We start from the raw sequence: 22913 nt of genomic DNA on the forward strand, positions 1-22913 counted from the left end.
TCAGAGTGGCTGGCTTCTGAATTAATTCAATTTTAATACATATGGGTACGAAATGCACGGATGACGAACATTTACTTTTGTCAGACTTTATTGTTGTATAAAGCTATCTATATTTAGGCCATACCAGACTGATTGATGTTAGTATTTCAATCTAAGGACATGCCGGGTCTATTTTTGTTAGCATTTCAAATCAAGCGGCGATAACCTAGTTGGGTGTGGAACGGACTGCCAAGACGAATGTCGGCAGGTTCAAAACCCAAGGGCACACACCTCTGACTTCTAAAATCATGTGTGTATTCTTTGTGAATTTATCGTTTGCTTTAACGGTGAAGGAAAACATCGTGAGGAAACCTGCACATCTGAGAAGTTCTCTATAGGAATTTCAAAGGTGTGTGAAGTCTACCAATCCGCACTAGGCCAGCGTGGTGGACTGAGGCCTAATCCCTCTCAGAAGTAGAGGAGGCCCATGCTCAGCAGTGGGCAAGTATATAATACAGGGCTGATATTATTATTATTATTATTTCAATTCAAATACTAACAAAGCTATTTAGTAAAAAATAGGCGATGTGTATAAATTTGACATTAAAACACAAAGGAACTGTAACGAACTCTTTTATATATTTCATCTATATATCTGACATACAGCGCGTACAATAAATTTGAAACAGTCGTAGACAGAGGAAGCAGTACTTTTCGATCTTTATTCGACATCAAATTTCCACTAACCCGTATAAAATTGCCACATAAATTCCGAATCGCTCGTCGAACGTAACGGCAATGTGTCGCGCGAAACGCGTTGACGTGCAACCACCGCTCACTGATACGAGTTTGAAACGCTCAAACTGGGATAGATTGCCTAATCGCCCCATTTGCCGGGATTCGCGCCCGGGATCCCGGAATCATCCCGGGAATCCTTAATCGGGATTCGATGAGCGGCGTCGATCGCAAACAAATAGTGAACACACGTGCTCGCATCGCGAGTTCGTAGATTCTGAGTGGGGTTTTATTGAGTGCGCGATGCTTTTTATGGTTTGATTACCCTAGAATATATTTGCGAGTTTATTTAATCATTTGGAAAACTTAGCGACGTATGGAAAGCATTGGACCGTGACGGATGGTTCTAGAACGTTTATTATTAAGGGAAATGCGTATGTAAAGGGCCGTTTTATGTTACATGGTTCCTTGCTATGCACAGATTACATAATTCTTTTTTTAAAATGCTTTAAATTCTGTAACGTTGTACATAAATATGTTAATGATTAAATAGTTGGTCGTTCCCATGTGTTAGTATGTGCGTAAATGTCAGATTGCCTATATCAGTTTAGCAGTGCGAGCTAGCATTTTGTCCAGATTTGAAAAGCGTTGTAGCAAATTCAATCACTGGACATTATGAGAATTAAGTCTCATATAATAAACTATTAAATAAAATGCACTATAATGATGACACGCGGCAATCCGTTTTACAATCAATTATCAGATGATCTGATGCCGAAGCAAAAACAGCGCCAAACTTTAATCATCTTACTAAACTCCTTTAGAATTTCACATACAATATATCAAGATAAAATATTGCCCTTCACTCCTTGTAGCTTCAAAAAACATTATTATGAGACATCAATGAAGAAGATGGGGTAAGGCTTTTATCTAAATTGAAATATCGAGGGTGAACACAACAGACACCTTTCACGTGGCTCCTGGGCCAAGGTCTGTTCGGGATAATTGAGCGCTTGCCCCTGAGACGGGCCCTATTGGACCAAATATCTGCCGAATCAACATTACCAATAGCCTCAAGAGAACTAGTGTGGCCACACGATTTGAGATTGATTTTAATTGTATTATATTTCGTTATTGTGGAATTTATTGAATAGTAATTTGCTTCGATAACGTCCATAGTCTAGACTTTATCTGGATAAGTTGTGCTTAGAAATACACGCCTAAACCCGAAAAGATGACGCAAAAACCGCTGAAAAAAATCGGCCTACGCAAAGATGTATTATTACATTAATAAATTTCATTATTTGAAGGTTTTGGATTTATGGCTGTACACAACTACCAAAAGCAACATCAAAACTGTTACTTTGAAATTGTCATTATACCAAGAATATTATTAAATTTTAATAATACTATAAAATGGAAACCTCTCTCGATCCGCTATATAAAAGAATCAATAATGAAGATGTTCCATGTTTCATAAACATCACATTTTCGAATCCCTCGTAAACTCAAAACCATTGTCACCCTATTAATAAAGCGTGCCCTCTATTGACTTTGTGTCCCCAGCCCGGATCCCCGGGGTGGCACCTGACAAAATTCCATTACGACAACACTTGTAACTAATTATTATGACTTATTCGCATTATATTATGGAACCAACATGGTTTGCAGAAAATATTAAGGAAAATTTTATGTTACTGACATCGAATGAGAAAACTGAACTTTGGATTTTTGTTAATGAAAAACGATGATGATGTTATCATATTTTTTTTTTTTGTAAATGTTATCCTACCTCCAAAAATATATACCTAATGGGTACACATACTAAGAATGTCATTCGTCCACGTCTTCCAGCTTTGAGGAAAAGTTAAAAGTTTTGGATTTATGGCCGTACACAACTACCAAAAGCAACATCAAAACTGTTACTTTCTTTTGATTTTTACCATCTTTGTCTTTTATGCAGGTAACTGCCCTTCTAGCACTTAGTGCTGGAGCGGCATTCGCAAGCACCGGAGCGCTGTATGTAACAGAACGATTAAGACTCGGACCTAGAGGTGGAACGCAGCTGGTTGTGAGAGTAGCAGTCAATACTCCTGGAAGGAAAAATATCACTGGTATGCTTTAAAGATCACTTTATCTCTATATATAAAAGTGGATCTCTATTTCCCTTGGTCATCGCATCACGCGTCAACGGATGGAACAATTTTGCTAATTCTTTCTTTGTTGTATTAATTATTATCAGAAGAAGGTTCTTATGAAAGAAAACATTAAGGAAGTAGAGCGAAACATTATAAAATTTAAGAAGAAATTAAAGAAATCTTAAGAGATTCATTTTACATAACTCATTTGTTTGACATAACTATCAGAGCTTGATAATAATAATATCAGCCCTGTATTATATACTTGCCCACTGCTGAGCACGGGCCTCCTCTACTACTGAGAGGGATTAGGCCTTAGTCTACCACGCTGGCCTAGTGCGGATTGGTAGAGTTCACACACCTTCGAAATTCCCATAGAGAACTTCTCAGATGTGCAGGTTTCCTCACGATATTTTCCTTCACCATTAAAGCGAACGATAAATTCACAAAGAATACACACATGATTTTAGAAAAGTCAGATGTGTGTGCCCTTGGGATCTGAACCTGCGGACATTCGTCTTGGCAGTCCGTTCCACACCCAACTAGGCTATCGCCGCTTTTTGAGCTTGATAAAATGCTCAGAAAAAGCTTGCATCATAAATCATTACAATGATAAACACTATGTTTTTGAATAATATGTTTTTTTTTTTAATAATTATACCAATTCGAAATCAATATTCATAGTTAAGACAGGGTCAGAGAGACAGGGCAACGTCTGTTGGGTCAAGTAGTTAATAAAATATTGAAAGACAAATGTTTAAAGTAACATAAATGCCTTTAAGTGACGATGGGTCCATATAAGCAGATTCCTGTCGGCTTCCCGTTATGTAGACTTTATGTAAATTCCAATTATCATCAGAACTATTTGCAGACCACATTTATGAATTGTACCTATACCTATGTTGTGTCGACTTCCCTTCTGTAAAATTTCTCCTTTTGCTATTGTTAAACATACATTAAAAATAAATATGTTCTTGTCTATCTGATCTGAAGCAATAAATCTAGAATTTTGTGCTGCGACATCATTCATATATGTTCGTGACATTGAGGGTTTGTTTCTTCCGATTAATAATATCATTTCCATTTGTCATTTGCCACAAATTTTAATTACTACCAAGTGAAATCTGTCTTTAGGAATTATTCGAATCCTCCATCTAAGTAATCTGTCGAGGCAAAATATTTTAATGAAGTTGGCAAGCCGAATTCTTAACCTCGAATTCTGATCTTACATAATTGTGAAATTAAAGTCAACCGAAACTCCGGGCGTTAACAAGTGAGATTATCCCGGGAGTTGTTTTCGACTTAAAAACTGAGAATCGAGAATTAATTCCAAATATTCTTTGAAGTTTCGAGCCTTTGGACCTCTCTCCGGGTCGGCGATTCATTATTCATGGCTATGAAGATATTCCCTTAATCTGATATGGTTCAGGTGACAAAGATAGAGTTATTTCGTTACTACAGGGTTAAAAGGGTCTCAAGCTACGTACTAAATTATTTATGAATTAAAATCTACTTTATATAAAATACTAGGTATTGCTAGCCGCGTGAAAAGCATTCCAAAAGTCTTTAAAACAAATGTACGATGCCAGCGCCTATTAAAAAAATAAATATCCCTTAGATATTATATACCGGGATAAATATAGCCTAGCGTATATATGCCTGTGCTATATATAGCCTGTGAGTTAATCCAGGACAAGGTCCTATGCCAAATTTAATCCAAATCTGTTATTTCTGAGTTTACTTCTTAGAAACATCCAAATATCCAAACTTTTTCGTAAACTTACGCATTTATATGATATAGTAGCATATATAGTAAGATATGAAGATTGATGAGTAAATTTTCTGTGGTACAATAGCAAATTGCCTAATTTTGAAACGAAATGCCATACAAACCGCACGCTGCAAAACAAATGTTTGTGGAATTTTGTGGTGGTAGGATATATTTTATATCCGCCGGCATAGCGGCCACTGTACACTAGGTGTTAAACCCACCATAGTGGCCAACGTAAGGGTGTCGTGTTCCGGGATCAGCCAAGTATATTTAGTTGCAACAGGCCAACATAGTTATGTCGACTGCCGAGGGGTTAAAGTATCTCGTCAATCGACATTCTATTGGATCCCACTTCACTCACCATCAGGTGCAGTGTACGTTTAAACAAAAAGAATTCGTTCGTATATGATTTGTTTTATGGAAACTATGTAGTGTTCGTGCAAAAGACAATATATACAAATATAGAAGTTACTGCGAGGGCAGGGCTATATACGTAACTGTGTTTATTTGTTGTAGCCTTCTCGAAGTCTATAGCTACGTACCCTTTAGCTTTATTTATTTAATCTTTTACGTGATCCTTCATAAATTTATACAGAACATTTGTATCACTGTTTACGTAGATTTTCATCTCGTTGGTTTTGTTTACCCTGTAAACAATCTTCACAGATTCACTCAGCCTTTTCTGAGAAATTTTCTGTTTCCGTAACATTAATATTTTGAGTATCCATTTACATTTAATAAGTAGAAGATTTTGTTTGATCTAACGATAAATAAATTATATAGAATTTGATTTGGGTTGCTGATATTTAATATATTGATGTCTCTAGATAATAATGGTATATGTATAAATCGTAAGGTCATGGAGTTTGATGGAAAACATTAGCGTCGAAATAGATGCATCATGCTTAAATCTAAATATGAAGATGGCGATCTGATTTTATAGTCTCTTTTTTATCTGCTATTATTACTCGACATTGGCAAAATCACCGATAAAAAAAATGCAGCCATAATATAAAAGTAGAAGAAGAAGAAGATGCATTATAAGATTCTTTCGTCTACATTTCTTCGATGAAGAAATGCAAATAGTGGTTGCACAACTCAGGTCTGATTTTGACAATTCCTCACAACTAAATCAGATTTTAAAAACTCATATCAATGAAGAGTATACGCCAAATAGATTCCCCTTTTTACGTTTTGTACAAAAACAAACCTGATGTTTTAGGTTTCAAAAACTTTATGCAAACAAAGCCGTATATTTTATAAAATAAATTGACCAGTGCGCTGGAAGCGGCGTATTCAAATGATGTGATTAGTACAACACACCCATTGTCTGGTCTATTCCTCATCGCAATCTCAATTAACATTTAGATTAAACCTCAATTCCGCCGGTGGTGTATATGGGAAACTGCAAATTACACTGATCCCGTGTAGATATCTATCTAAGCAAATTTTGGTAATATGTTTTCAGGGGTTTGCATTGCATTTTGGGAATGGAATGGCGTAAAATGAAATGAGAATAAACGTCTGTGGCTTTTATTTGTGTCCTTTTATGTCTCTGTCGTGGTTTTATAGATATCGATCTTGTTTGACTATATAGGATGTTGGTTTACAAGTACTTTCTTTTCAACTTCATGGTTATCCTGTAATTTAATAATCTGTATGCAATAATTCCACTCAACACTTTTATATGGGAATATCTTATCTATACCTCAATCTGATTTTATATATGAAGCTTAAGAGTTTGTTTATTTAAAGGTGTTAATCTCAGAGACTACTGGTTCGAAATGAAAAAGTATTTTTGTGTTGAATAGCATTTATCAATGAAGGCTATAGGCTATATAACATTACGCACCGACAAATAGGAGCTGAAAATTAATGTAAAATGTAGCAAAAAATAAAAATTATTCCTTTTGAGTCTTCCCGTTTTGTGCGCTGCGTAATCGGTTAAAGTTTAGCAACAATTTATAAATGACGAAATTGCACCTCTCAAAAAGTTTAATATGTGGATTTGCACGCGTGAAAACTCTTCACGCGTGCAAATCCACAAGCAAAAGCAAATTCTTCGTAAATTAGATATATATCGAAGCTATGCAATAGAACTACACCATGTTAGATTTATTCATTCCGTTCAAAGGTGACAATGATACTAATTGCTGTTGCATCATTAATTTCCTTACAATAAAATATTTCTAGTTACCCATTTGTACAACAGCTCGCACGGTCATAATCATAAAGAACGGACATAAAAACAGCGCGCTCAACGGGTTTGAATAGTACTCTCGTGATATAAAATAATTTTACGTCAGCACAAAATTATGAGAAAGATTTATGTGTCGAGAGGTCGATCCTATAAAATCTATTACGTTTTATTCGTAACGTAAAAAGTTTATGGATATTGTGGGATTAGTTCGGATTTTTTGGATCCTTCGAGGCTCTATTTGTTATGGCTGGGACATCAGCGTAAATTTTATGTCGTCGGTATTGATTTGGATCGGCGATATTGCAATGTAATTTCGTAATTCGATGTTATTGAAGGTTTGTGGATACGACTGGTTTTGACGAGCAGATACCTTAGTATTGATATGAATAAAGTATTGTCATTTAACAATAAGCAAGGATAGTTATTCGACTTTCGTGGATTATTAATTGAAACATTATTTTCAAGATAAGTTTTCCAAAAATTTCAATTATGTTAATTCAATTTCAATAGAATTTTTATGCCGATATAAAGTAAATGGATTCGAATTTGTCAAAACTTATCACCATCGATATTTTTTTTACTTTTTTTAATTATAATCACTATATTAAAATGCCCATTAGATTTATCCTCAATTCCTCTTTGTTTAATGCAAAAATTATGTACGAATGTGGTATTAATTATAATTAAATTATTGTATTAGCAATTCATACGATATCAAAACTGCCTCTATTTAACTCCAATATTTCCAGTGGAAGTAACCGGCTACAGCGCAGATAACTGTTCAGTATCGTACACGTCATTCAACAATGAAACTCTAGTGGGCTCAGTTATCCGATCGGCTAGTGTGCTGGTGCTGCCTGAAGGACTTCATAGGAGTGACACGCAAAGTGCATACTTCTGCGCCAATGGTAAGTATTATTGAGCATTTTATTTGGTAATTGAGATGGAAAGTAATATTTTACACGTAGCATTATCAAATCATTGTTATGCTTTGTAATCTTTGCCCGTATGTTCTATGAGAATATTACCTAAAGGTGTTTTAAAACCCTTCAAATATCCATCTTCATATTTCACAAAACTTGGGTCACGTTTAATATCAAAATTTTGTTTCATCTTAATTGTATTATTTCAGAAGTCAAGCCTGCATCGACCAAACTTTTTATAAGCAAAAATAAACTCTTATTCTAATTTTTACAAAATTCATTTTTAGAACACCTAGCCGTCTCATCACGTGGTTCGTGGGAATGGCAGTGGGTGGCAGCACCTAGGAACCGTGCCGGATTGGTGCTAGAACTTCGTGCTCAGGGCGCTGCGCATGTTGCGCTCTCCGCCATACGTGAACCATCTGACGATATGTATAGAGTTGTGTTTGAAAGGAGTAGGGTCTGGATAGCTAAGGGGAAACATGGTACGTGGGATTTATTCTGTAAAAGCTATTAAAAATATCAGTATAGGATTCTATGTGATCATCAAATTTGAGATATTATGGTCTATAAAGTAAGCTTTATTCACTAAATCCCGTTAACAGAGATACAAAATATTTACCTATCAAATTTATATTCTCTCATAGAAAACTTTACGAAAAATGAGTAATGGTTTTGATAACACACAAACCTAACTTAATATCAGAGTAGAATAGAATTAATATCGTTTCATTCCAGGTTATGACGTTCACCTAGCAAGTGCGGAGCAAACAGAAAGCGACGAAGACTGTGCTGGTGCAGATTCCTGGTGCGCCTGGTGGGTTTGGTGGGAAGGCGGGAGACTTTCTGTTGGAAGGGGCGCAGCACCTTCTGAGAGGAGGCTGCTTGTATGGCCTCTTGCGCCTGATATGAGGATCAAATATGTTGGGTTTAGCGCACTATGGGGTGAGAAAGCCGATTTTAGGTAAGTTTTGTTATTAAATTATATGATTAATTACAGTGTATTTTCTCATTAATATGTATGATAACATCAGCAATTATATTTCCTTTGGCATTAACTCCCCTCAAATACTTCTCTGTATATAAAGAGTATAAATAAAATAATATATTCCCTATACTTTTTATAAACTTTGATCTAACAAATATTTCGTTCCAAAATGTTTACAGGATCTGGAACTTCAACGAAGAGGCTGGATTCTCCCAAGTATTAGAACTTGGGCTGCCACGTGGCGTAGTTCCTGGGTCTGCTAGTGGAACTCTCCTAGTATCCGGTGGTCTTCATCTCCCACTGTATAGTCTTCAGACCGACTCCACCGACCAGTGGGCTGATGTGTGGAGAGATTCTCAACTATCAGCGGCTTCAGCAAGTCTTGCCCCCCTTTTGGCTTTGGAACATATCCCACATTTAGTTGAGGATGCAGAACGAGAGAAGATCTTGAAAAAATTGCCGGAACAGGTATGACAAATGTATTAATCATACGTTTTAGTGAAATAAGTATCAAAACTTCCTTAGTAATTTAATGATACGAATATTTTTTTATATTCATTTTACCATCTTATAAGTAGATAAATCATATTTCAATTCATAATTTGTGTTTCTAGGTACAAGTCCTCCTATCATTTCGAAAGAGCGACAATTCATTTAGTGATCATCCAGCAATGAGCAGCCATCTGTCCACAATAAAAATATTGGAAATACTAACTAAAATACAATCGTACTACCCAATAGACCCGGAACTTTTACAAAACATCAAGAAATGGATTCAAACGAGACAGAACCCTGATGGATCATTCACACCATTAGCAGCTGATAAAGAAGTTGATTATTATCCAGTAGAGATGAAGAAATCTAATGGAACTGAGCTAGAAGTTGATGTGAATGAGTATTACTATTACGATAAAGATGGAAATATGACTAAAGAAGAAATCGAATGGGAAAGAACGGTAGAAGTGACTGCCGAGACTTTGGTGGCTTTGCTTGAAGTCGGTGTTGAGAATAAGGTAGATTATTCATAGGATTTTGACTATTGGATATTTGTAATAGACTGTAGCGATCATGGTACGCTTCTTAATAAAGTTAACGTGGTTCATTACGGCGAGTTACGCTATCGAATCAGTCGCTGATTAATCTATAAAGTATGACTCTGGTGATTGTCAGGGGAAAAAAATGTGTTGATCGGCTTAAACATTGTACATTTTTTTTTTATTTCAACATAATTAAAATAAATTGTCGATAAACAAGATTCAAATTTATTATTTATATGTGATTTTAAATTAAACAAATTAGTCTTTCCTTCTTAGTTAACAAATGCTCATGTAAAATTCCAGGTAGATGCAGACGTTGCTAGGAAGTCTCAGAAGTATTTGGAGAAGAATATTTACAACTTAACATCGCCAGCCGCACTTGCTGCTACTGTTTTGGCTCTAGTCCTTGCAAGGTAATATACCCCATGTATATTATATAAAAAGGTATACTTAAAAATAAGAATATGTAATATTAATTATCTGTGTATTCTACAAGGGCCTTTTTAAAAAATAAAATAAATCAATATAAAAGATAGTCTATATTACTTACGTACAATGTAGGATTTATGAAAGAATTTTTCGAAACGGTTCAATAGTTCCATAGATTACGAACAAACGGACAAACTAACATAAACAAATCCTTATAATATTAGTATAACTAATAATTTCAGGAGTCCAATAGTACCTGAGGCTTTAGTGATCCTACGAAACGCGTCTACAACCGAAGAGGGAGAGTTTGGCTGGCCAGCTCCCAGGAAAGATGCTGCTGATTGGCTATTGGAGGAAACTTCTAGAAATATCAAGACCACGTCTTACGGTACACAATTCGGTATTTCAGTACTTTTTTTATAATAATATTTTATTAGCTTTTGTCACCTCTTACATGTAATGAAAATTTTCATTACATTTTATTTCATGTAACGAAGGTGAAAGAAATCATTGGTTGACCAGATTTTTTTATGATTTGAATGCGGCAATGTTGACATAGGTTCATCATGCGCCTTATTAATAACCAGATATTTTAAAACTAATCTGACGTTTTATTATTATGACGAAATTCCTTACAATATAAATGCAATTCTAGATATACATATAACCAAAAAAAAACCTGCTGCTAGACTTCTAAATATTTTGAACTCATTCTGTGTAAATCTGGCCGCAAACGGCTAAAAATAAAAACATAAATTAGACGTGTAAAATATGGGTAGATATTACAACTTTAACTTTTCGGACTACCAACACCCATCCATCACCAACGTCCATCTGTGACCATGAAGGCTGCAGTCTTTCAAACCTGGGTAGAAAATTAAAAGATAAAATACGAAAACTAGTTTTATTTCCATGTCTGACAATCGCGTAAATAGAAATCATTACATAAATAGATTAAAATATGCATCAGTTATATCGACAACAAATAATTGATTATACCCACCGCCATACCCAGAAGCGGTAACAATGGAGCAGTACGTGGCGGGCGTGCGCGTGCTGCTGGCGGCGTGCGCGCGCGGCGCGCTGGCGGAGGGCGAGGCGGCCGCGCGCTTCCTCTACTACCGCGCCTCCACGCTGCAGCGGCACCCCAGCCTCGCCTACAGCGCTACTAAAGCCGCGGCGCAGTATGCTGCGTTGGCTCATGACAGGTTTGTGAAAAATCATTTCATCCACGCACACTTTCCACTACTTTCCCTTGTCACTTACAATGCGCGAACAGCATGTATGCACACGCTTGCTGCGATAGATAGCGTAGGGGAAAATGCTTGTATTAGTCCCGTAATCCCGCGACATCTCGCACCACCTGCGCTCAATAGGTATTGGGGCGCGTCGTCATGAATGAAATGACGTAACCTACTTTTGACTAGAATGATAGTTAAAATGGCGTCATTGCTCGGCATTTTTCTTGGACTAAATCCTGTTCTATACGAATCTTATGAGGTTATGTTTTGTGCTAATTAAAAAGAAAAACACATTTTTATTACTTAATTAAAAAAAATTGAGGGTGAATCGTTTTTAAAAAAAATCCTTACTCTTGGCAGGTAAGACTTTTGATATAACCTCAAAAAAAATAAGGTCGTCACTTGGATCCACAAATAATTAAATATAAAGAAGAAAGAAACAAAACATTAATATTATTGAGACGACATGAAAACTTTAAACGTAGGTAGACAGTAAAATATTTTTTGAAGCATTCACCATCGTCAAATGAACACGTAGTTTCTGTTAACGTTAATGCACCTAAAATAAAGTGGTCATTAAGTAGAAAAAGGTAGTATCACTGTTGCAAATATTTTATCCAAATTCCATAGCATATTCATCTACAAAATTAATCACTGCTATCTATCTTATTTCCAGGCACAGAGCGCTGACAGTGTCTCTGGCAACAGCGGGAATGGAGCTCACCGACACGTTGGAACTTCGCGCTCGAACCCCACCGAGACCACTACAGCTTCCTGGACTACCTACTAAAGTATTTGTGTACGCTACAGGTGCCGGTTGTGCAACAGTACAGGTAACTGGTTTCAACATACGATCCCAATTTCAATCTTCAATCTGATTCCATCAAAATAATTCTTTCTTTTTTTATTGTTTTGAATGACGAGACGAGCTTGCCGTCCGCCTGATGGTAAGCGATACGAGCGTCCATAAACAGTAAAAACACCATCAACCTTGAATTATAAAGTATTGTTTGTTTGGTATTCCACTGCGCTCGCCACTCGCTACAATGTCCTTCAAACCGGAACACAACAGTGACTAGTGAGAGACCTACCACCAGTATAGCTTTTGTAAGCTTGTCAAAAATAAATCTATATTCTAATTAATCCAGTTTTGAGATAGAACGAAAAAGCAATTGGGATCGTCTGAAAACGGCGGTTAGAACAGCTGTGTAAGCGAATAATTTGAATTTCTTTATTTGCTTGGTCCCGTAGACAGCGTGGACAGTAGGTAAACGACGTGACGTAAAACTTAATCAAAAGTTATTGCTAGATAACATGTAACAAGTTTCATAGTTATGTAGGAGTGAACTACGGATCAAATAGCGGAAACTCGTCCTCACTTTTCATACGAAAAAACGTCCACAAAATATTTGATGCGTTTTAATTTTAAAACGTCTATACATTTGTATAGACGTTTTAAAAACAAAAAAAAAAACTTACTTGTATTATGTTTCTTTCCTTAAATACATTAGTACATTGTTACTAATATAAACAAACTAAAACAATTCTGTAACCATATTATGTGCCTTTCACATAAACTGATTTGAATTATCATCCATCAAATTACATTTATTTTCAGGGCACCATAACCTACTCAACATACACGCCGAAACCAGAAAACGCTTTATTAAACATACAAGCTGCTATAATTGAAGAAATACGACCCGAGAGGAGCAGCATCGAAGACTTGCAGGGTAATCTGCCAACTCTGATCATCAAAACGTGTTTCAAGTAAGTTTCTGTTTAATTAAAAATTTTATCAAAATATCCTAATTACAGTCAATCCTTAGCAAAATGAAATTCTGTAAGTTTTATTGTAATTTTGAACATTTTCCAATTTTAGTGTCTGAAATATTTTAGAACTAATTTAATAGTTTACTCTAAATACATAGTAAAATCAGCATTATATAATGGTAGCCGCAGCGTGCGAGTAAAATATTAATAATAGCATGTCTTTTAGTGGTGGTCTGAAACAAGTTAAACTTATCTATACTTATAAAGCTGAAGTTTGTTTGTTTGAACGCGCTAATGTCAGGAACTCACTTCCTATTAGTGATTTAAAAAAAAAACTAATAGGAAGCTACATCTTAAGTGCTATACACAACTTTTTATCCCGAGAAAATACTTATCCCGGAAAACCTTTTTACGCATACAGAACCGCAATACAAAAGCTAGTTAACATTACTAAAAGACAAGTTACGTTTTTCAGATGGAAGGGCAAAGAACGTTCTGGTATACTTCGGCTGGAAACATCATTGTTCTCGGGCTATGAGTTGCAATCAGTCAATCCCGTTGTACTGGATGGAGCAACGTTTGCTGAATTACATTACGGTTCCAGAGGGGAATCGGTGTGGTTCGTCTTTGCTAACGTAAGTATTTTTAATGTTATAGTCTCTTCCACTATATGAGTTCATAAAGTATTTTTTTTAAATATACAATTTATTTGTAACACTATACTTCTGATTATAATTTTAAATAATATGTCATACCTACTTTAAGCTAGTTTATTAAATCTAAACAATTAGATTAAAACTATGGAAAAATTATATTCATCATGAAATTTAAGGAATATTTTACAACCAGGTGTTGCTCGCAGCTTCGCCCCCATGATAGACGTTTGCCAATATAAAAGTCTCACTTAATCACTATAATGATCTTTACCTCGATCTGTACAACGCCAGCACTTAAAACAACAGATATAAATTCAAATATTTTACCAATAAAAATAGCCATTAAAATCCATTCAGACGTTTCTGTTTACTTCTAACAAACATTCAAACATCCGTTTCATAATAGTAATAAGAAAACTCTTATAATTTACAGATCAGTTCGACATGCCCTGTATGCGTAACTTACGAGGCCAGATCCAAATTTGTCATCACAAGTCTACGACCAGCATTCGCAAAGATCTACCCTTCAACGCGCCCCGACCTGGCAGTAGAAACATTCTTTCACGCAAGACCTGGAAGTCCCCTACTCAGAGGCGTTACCGACGATGATTTTATAACGTGGTTCGATAAAACTGAAGTTGCTAGTCTCAAAACCAGTGTCAATATTGATAATATTTGTGAATGCGGTCGCATTTGCAGCAGAGATTATGAATTCAGAAAAAATAAAGATGTTAAACATGTACCTACTAGTACTGATGCAATAACAGAGACTATAACTGTTGAAACAACAACTGTTGAAACGACAATTACGACAGAGGAAGAAAAAATAACTAAAGTAGACACTACTGTTGTACATTTAAAAACAATAAACGCTGTTACTACAGTCAATCCAACAACTATCGATAAGTCAACAACTGAAAATAATCTATTAGCTAACAAAACTATTGGTCTTGAACATGTTGATGACCCAATAATCGTGCCAACTATTACATACGTGAACAGATCTGAAGTCGACGATATGAGTAACAATTTAGTGCCTATAGTGCCTAAAATGAATGGAGCACTAATCGTTCAAAAGTCCATTATACCTAAAGAGTTAACAAAGAAAGAAGAATTTAAGAAGAAATCGCTGCCACGGCGGAAGGGTACTTTAAAAGGTACATACGGTGACAAACATGAAAAATTCTTTATGAAGGTACAAAATTTTAAATTGAAATTGAATCAAACTACGACCCCAGCTGTAAAAGAAATTATAACAACACTAGCACCGACTACGATTTTAGACAACCACACTGATCCGATGCCAACACGTCTAACTAAAACTGAACTTAATAAAATATCAGAGACTAAAAATACCTCCCAGATTATAACAATACCATTGAATATTTCTCAAGAGCATAATAAAACAGAAACTACCAACAAAATAAAAGCAGCTAAACCTAATAAGGTAGCATCAAATCATTCTGAACCACCGCACACGATTACTGCTATAACAAACAACAATATTAAGTTACTGCACTATAGAACCAAAAAACCCAAATCAGCTACACAAATTAAAAAGCCTCGTGTGAATAATAATTCTACAAAAGCAACAAATGTTAGTAATGCTGAGATAAACAATATGACCAAAAAGAAAATTGAACCAGAAATGTATACAGCAAAGGCATTAAAATCGATAAACAAAGAAATACACAAAATACCACCAACGCCCATCTCAGAGACGTCTAAAAACTTGTCTGATTTACCGAAATTAGATATAGCACCTGAAAACAAAGGAGGTTTTGACTTATTGGAAAAGAATAACGTTTGGGAGTTGCTAAAAGAAGCACCAGGTGCAGATCCCGCAAAAATAGAGGACAAATTGCACAATCGATTAAACACGCTAGCTCAAAACGTGTCAAATTTAGAACATGACAATCGATCATTATAAATTTTGTTACATAAATGTATAAGAAATAAAGACTTCATTAATAATATTTTTGTATCACACCATGCCAATTTAAAACCTGTAATGAATGAAATTGTTGTACACGTAACAATTCCTAAAGCACATTTTATTGTTGATTGTTAGGATGTAACTGCACTAATTGTTTGTATAATTTTTAAGAATTGTGTGTGAGCTGTAAATAGTAATGTTTAAGCTATGATTAATGATAAATTTAAGAAATGCGCTGTGACACTGCGTGAATGTTGGTACCGCCCAATTGCTCAAAGCCTCTTAGCTGACTTTCCTTCCTTCCTATCGTCTTAGAGTGGTTGCAAAGGCTTATAGATACGCCAAGGAACGTAGAATAGCGAGATAAAATACCATAATCGTAGACTGTTGGCTTACGAGACTAGATAATGCTGAAAGGAGGTTAGTAGTGCTAGATACGCTAATTCATCATAACGTTGAGCTACTGTAGGCTCTTTCAATTATTCCTTAATCCTTCCTGGTAGATATAATTAGGATCATTCTCTCCAAACGTAGAAAATAGAATTTCCTTAAAAATGTAAATAGATATTATGAAAGTTGCCAAAATTATCCTCATAACTAACTCTATATTTACGTTCTCCTAGTGTTTACCTTCTAGTGGATAGTGAAACCTAGTTTTTTAGATAAAATGTAATTGTAATTGCTAATGCCCCAGAATTTCCATCCGTCTATCGTCTTCTGTATCTATTTGTATGTAATACGTAGTATCTTACTGTAGCTGTCTAGATGTTTTGTGTTCCACTTGAAATTATAAATCCTTGAATACCTGCATCTTCCTTTCCATTAAGTGTAGTTTGTATTCCTCGTAAATATATTTTTTGGATCTTGTAATACTCAATTTCGTAATGTATAAGTAAAATTCTTTACTTGAATATTGAATGCGTATAACAAAAACAATTTGAGCCGTAAGCCAATGTAGAATACCAGCCTACCAGTTGGATTAAAATCTGACTAAAAGCAACCACTGTATCTTTCAAACTTCATTTAGTTACTTTCTACATGTAGTGTAAGACTTTTAAACCTTGTATTACTGCCTTGACAGTTCGATATGATGTTCATCGAAGTTTGAAGTCAACAAGTTTTGATTATGTACGTAGTTTTCTTTCAAATACGGGTACGGCAAAGTGACTCCACTACACCTGATGATACGTAGAATAGGGTCCAATAGAATGTCGACTGACGAGATTTGATTACCCCTCGACAGTCGACAGTATTGCCGGCCTGTTGGGACCTGATATATACAGGCTGATTTCGGAACGCGACAAACTTACGTGGGCCACTATGGCGGGTTTTAATATCTTGTGTACGGTGGTCGTAATCCGGGCGGATATAAAATATATCCCAACACCAGCAAAGCAATATTTTCATAGAAGAAAATGTTCTTAATGGCTACATCTTGATTGTGTGAAACGATTAGTGTTTCTTCCAAAGCGTGAGAAATTCCAATAAATCTATTTTAAGATTTACAATTTCAAGTTTTGTATTAATAGAATTAGATATAATTTTATAACTGTAATTGTAAACTTAATATGCCTTGTTCTTATTAGAACATTATGTCAAATCTTTTTAATGAACCTAATGTGTTATTTAAATACTTAAATGTTTAAAATGTAACGGATTGTATCTAATTTCGATTGTAGATTGTAACCAAAAGATTTTTGTGAATCTATACAAATTAATTCGGATAAAATTTACATTTTAGGTGTATGTGTATTTCGATGTCCGTAATTTGGAAAAATAATGACGAGATAATTAGAAAATGTAAAATTCTTAAATTTATTTCGCATTCAACAGGACTTTAATGAAAAAATAATTTCAAAAATTATTTATATTCCATTTGCCTAAACTATAAATTGTGTATTTTTTTAATAATTTTCCAAGTCAGTATAATAGTCGGCAAATAACTTGAGCACACTACTTATGCCTGTGAAATTTCACGTCACTCGCAAACTGCATCTCCTGATTCTGTATCCGCAACTATCTCACTTTTTTTTCAATCAAACTTGTCTTGAATGATTGTAATGCATTATGCATGTACCCGAGTCCGATGCTAAGTACAATCCAGTGATACGGGACTTCCCATAAGTGTTTGATTCACACACTTAGCATAATCTTATCAAATAGATTTTGAACAGATGCGGAAAGAAATAACACATCGCTTACTCCGAACGTAAAATACGCCTTACCAAATTTTATTTACCATTTCTAATACGTATAATGATTGCCCCAATTTTCTTTAGGGTTGAGTATGCAGTACTATAAGGGCATTTTGTCCAATCAATCTGCCACTCAATGTTCTACAAAAATTATGTAATAAATATTTTTCCAAATTTGAATGGAAATGTATAGATTTAATATATTTAAGCACAATCTATGTATCTATATGTAAATGTAGGTAATGTACTATAAATAGGTGCTTGTGCGAAAAATACTCGTCAATTTTTGAAAATGTATAAAATCTTCGATCGTGTAAGGTATTAGATTTTAAATTAATGTTTGTGCTTAATATAAGCTAGTCGTTTATTAAGTATCATACCTCGATGTACTGACACGGATAAATTAATAGGAAAGATAATAACTACCTGTGCCTTTTATTTAATCACCTTTCCAAAATTTTAAAAATCGTTTGAATATTTTCTACTTAGGAAACAAGTTATCCGATGATAAACATTTCCGAATTGGGTTCACAATACTATAGATTCCCAAAAACCCTAAAAAAATATGAATTACATACATTAGAATTTGAAACATAACATTTATTACAATGAATATGACCTACTCTTTGTAATAAATACATTTTTTTTTTTAAATAATAGGTATACGCGCCATCTCTCGTTTTAAAACGACATTACTTTGCACTAAAATTTCTTCTCACAGTTGATCCCATTCATACTGGTGGAAATCTATTTAAAAGAGGTAAGGATACAAGATGGCGGTATTTCATATTAACTATTTTCTAAATTGCAACATTTACCTTCCACCTTGTCGGTTCATCATAATATTATTGTAATATTACAATTAACATTAATAATACAGTTTAAAATAATTTAATCTATTAAAAAATCTGGTAGACCTATCATACGAATTTCGGAACTTGATTGAAATTGTGCTTGTAGCGCGTCATGTGCTCGTAATCAAGCGCGCCATCTGCTACTATTTATGTAAGACGATATAGTACACATTTAGTATTCTAAAATATAGATGACGTACGGAGCGTCATAGTCGTGAAATAAAGACCAAGCTCCTTAAATAAAGATTTTAAAAAAATGTATAGATGGCGCTCTTTACACTTTTCTAGTTTCTGTTATATATTTGAAATTCGAAGGTATTTTGAATTGTATTTCCGATTGTGAACCAAAAGATGGCAGTACATATTGATATTTTTATTGTATTAACATTTATAACAGAACTAGCTTTTGCCCGCGGCTCCGCTCGCGTTATAAAGTTTTTCAGGCTAAAGTTTACCGTTATAAAAGTAGTAGTTTCCCGGGAGCCTATGTTCTTCCCAGGGTCCCAAACTGTCTCCATAACAAATTTCCTCTTAATATGTTGGGTAGTTTTTGAGTTTAACACGTTCAGGCAGACGGATGCAGCGGGGGACTTTGTTTTATAATATATTTTTAGAACTTTTTAAGAGGAACAATCCCGTCATGTTTCATTACTGCTCCGCTCCTATTGGTCATAGCGTGATGATATATAGCTTATATCACTCCACAAATAAAGGGCTATCCAACACAAAACAAATTTTTCAGTTCAAACTGATAGTTCCTGAGATTAGCCATTACTGCTCCGCTCCTATTGGTCATAGCGTGATGATATATAACTTAGGGCACTCCACAAACAAAGGGCTATTCAACACAAAAAGAATTTTTCAGTTCGAATCGGTAGTTCCTGAGATTAGCCATTACTGCTCCGCTCTTATTGGGTATAGCGTGATGATATATAGCCTATAGCACTCCACAAACAAAGGGCTATCCAACGCAAAAAGAATTTTCCAGTTTGGCCCGGTAGTTCCTGAGATTAGACATTACTGCTCCGCTCCTATTGGGTATAGCGTGATGATATATAGCCTATAGCACTCCACGAACAAAGGGCTATCCAACGCAAAAAGAATTTTTCAGTTTGGACCGGTAGTTCCTGAGATTAGCGCGTCCAAACAAACAAACAAACAAACAAACTCTTCAGCTTTATATAATACTAGCTTTTGCTCGCGGCTCCGCCCGCGTTGTAAAGTTTTTCAGGCTAAAGTTTTCCATTATAAAAGTAGTAGTTTCCCGGGAGCCTATGTTCTTCCCAGGGTTTCAAACTGTCTCCATACCAAATTTCATCTTAATACGTTGGGTAGTTTTTGAGTTTAAGTCGTTCAGGCAGACGGATGCAGCGGGGGACTTTTGTTTTATAATATATTTTTATAGAACTTTTTAAGAGGAACAATCCCGTCATACATCATTGTTGCATAACTTTAACCGTTTACGCAGCGCTCGCAACGGAAGCCCTCAAAACTAATAAATTGTCCCCGTATTTGCAACATGTTTCATTACTGCTCCGCTCCTATTGGTCATAGCGTGATGATATACAGCCTATAGTACCCCATAAATAAAGAGCTATCCAACACAAAACGAATTTTTCAGTTCAAACTGGTAGTTCCTGAGATTAGCCATTACTGCTCCGCTCCTATTGGTCATAGCGTGATGATATATAGCCTATAGCACTCCACGAACAAAGGGCTATCCAACGCAAAAAGAATTTTTCAGTTTGGACCGGTAGTTCCTGAGATCAGCCATTACTGCTCCGCTCCTATTGGGTATAGCGTGATGATATATAGCCTATAGCACTCCACGAAAAAAGGGCTATCCAACGCAAAAAGAATTTTTCAGTTTGCACCGGTAGTTCCTGAGATTAGCGCGTTCAAACAAACAAACAAACAAACTCTTCAGCTTTATATAATAGTATAGATAACAGATAACAGAATATTATATACACCTATATATATTCTAATCTAGTAATTATAATAAAAATATACCTTATATTACCTACCTTACTTCAGTTCCCACATAGGAGTAAAGCGACCCCGGCTCTACTTCAGTGCCGGATTAATATTTTTTTATGAGTCGCCACTTATTATTATTATTTCCGCCGCCCCCTGTAGGTAGGTTTATGTATGTATATAGGTTTCTAAAATACTTAAAAAAAATCCACTTGTTTGTATTAGGGAAGGCACTAAAGTTAAATAAACCAATGATTAATTAAATCGAGTGAGCATCCTCTGAAATCTGCCACCCCTAAGAGACTGCTGCCTCTAGGCTGCGGCCTATACGGCCTATTTGCAAATTCATAACTGCTCTACGTGAGATTTGAAACAAAAGTGACGCTCGATGGGTCGCAATATTTTTCTCAATGTGTACACATTATGCGCGGTATGTCTATCGAATGCGAGAGATCATAATAGGTATTCTTATAGGTCTGAAAATCACATTTACCCTGGGAAAGCCAACTGGAAGTTGCCACTGCACAATGATTTTCTGTAAAACGTACTTCATAGTCAAATATCTCAATCAAGTCAGTCCATGTATGTTCTAAAATCATGGGTCTACAACTTTGAGAATACATAACATACTTTTTGACACTATAATTTTCGAGGAAATGATACGTTTGCTATTTCCCTTACCAAAATGCTTCTTTATGATTAATAATATGGAACACTAATAATATTATTAATGCTAGCACTAATAATATTATAATTATATTACCAGCAAATATAATATTTAAAATTATAATTATTTATGGATAGATCTTCGACTTGCATTGCTCGCCATGCACTTGGTATAAAAAATCTAAGTTTAATGCGTACCAGGACCGCTCATCGACGATTTTGAAACTATAATTTTTATGACTTGTTACATAAATACTCAATCAAGCCTTTTACATTATTTAATGTCCAACATTGGGAGATATGTACGCAAACGTAGCGTGGGACGTCCTCTGGCCTGATGGCGAGACGATTTACACAAGATGGCCGGTAGCAACGGAATGCATAAAGAAGCAGACTGGGCCTTGTAGCGTATCATTGGAGAGGCTCATGTACAGCAGTGGACTGCAACGAGCTGATGAAGAATGTCCAACATCTTACACGCTTATTTCATCTAAACTACCATGTAACCCAAACAATAACCACCAAAGTATATCCTTTGTACACGCGCAGTATCTTTATATCACATTCACAGAAGCCTTCGTCAATAAAGAGGTAGGCAAAGATATAACCCGTACACGACCGCTATATTTTTCGTCCAAATTGTTCGTAAATTATGATAGGTGATTATAATTTAATGTAAATAAGGGGCCATTCAAATATTACGTAACGCAATTTTGGGGTGAGGGGTTCTCGTATAAAGCGTTACGTAACATTTTATTTTAAAACAATAACAAAGGTATTTTAGCGACTTTGTGGTATTTTGCGTAAAATAATTGTGAATACTACAAAAAAAACTTGTCACTTTAGAGTTACGTAACTTTTGGTGGGGGGCGTACATGGTTGTGGTAGAAGGTAATTTTATTTTGATGTTTGTTTAAATAAGTTTTAGTGTAGGGCTCACATTCTTTGCAAATCTTCAATTTTCAAGTAAATCGAACTTAGAGCTTCACGGCTCAGACTTTAGACTCTGACTAAATTATAGTTCTAGTAAGGTATTATTAATTAATAATATAATAAAATTAAAAATAAAATGAATGAAAAGAAATCATCATCATCCAAGCGACAAATATACCGAAAATTAATAAATATTTCGAAATGACACACTTTTCTGTATCGTTTGATCTAGGTTTTATATCTTTAGTACAATTTATATTGCTAGACTTTATTTTTGTAAACTAAATAGTCACAATATTATCTTATTAAAATCAGAACTTTAAATCTATTAACTTAAAATTTTATTCGTTGTCGCTAAGATATGATTGTCATTCAAACGTAGATATAAAATGTACAACAAATTGTTAAGCAAAAATTAATTACCAGAAGTGACGATTGAATATAGTTTTTAAATAGATACACTAGATTATAGCAATCCAGTT

At 35.1% G+C, this 22913-nt stretch overlaps 1 protein-coding gene across 1 annotated transcript in view; it reads left to right on the forward strand.

Annotated features, from left to right (window-relative positions):
* Positions 1–18426, forward strand: part of LOC115440133 (C3 and PZP-like alpha-2-macroglobulin domain-containing protein 8) — a 33723-nt gene extending 15297 nt beyond the window's left edge. Inside the window, exons 4-16 of the mRNA XM_037441035.1 lie at positions 2678–2828; positions 7573–7731; positions 8034–8231; positions 8485–8710; positions 8914–9202; positions 9349–9747; positions 10075–10184; positions 10443–10588; positions 11216–11408; positions 12118–12274; positions 13060–13211; positions 13690–13849; positions 14304–18426. Coding sequence (XP_037296932.1) covers positions 2678–2828; positions 7573–7731; positions 8034–8231; positions 8485–8710; positions 8914–9202; positions 9349–9747; positions 10075–10184; positions 10443–10588; positions 11216–11408; positions 12118–12274; positions 13060–13211; positions 13690–13849; positions 14304–15800 — 3837 coding nt within the window. The 3' untranslated portion in view covers positions 15801–18426. The remainder of the gene's footprint in view (positions 1–2677; positions 2829–7572; positions 7732–8033; positions 8232–8484; positions 8711–8913; positions 9203–9348; positions 9748–10074; positions 10185–10442; positions 10589–11215; positions 11409–12117; positions 12275–13059; positions 13212–13689; positions 13850–14303) is intronic.
* Positions 18427–22913: the final 4487 nt, after the last annotated feature.

This window comes from Manduca sexta, chromosome 21 (assembly GCF_014839805.1).
Source record: "Manduca sexta isolate Smith_Timp_Sample1 chromosome 21, JHU_Msex_v1.0, whole genome shotgun sequence".
NCBI classification, from domain to species: Eukaryota; Metazoa; Arthropoda; class Insecta; order Lepidoptera; family Sphingidae; genus Manduca; species Manduca sexta.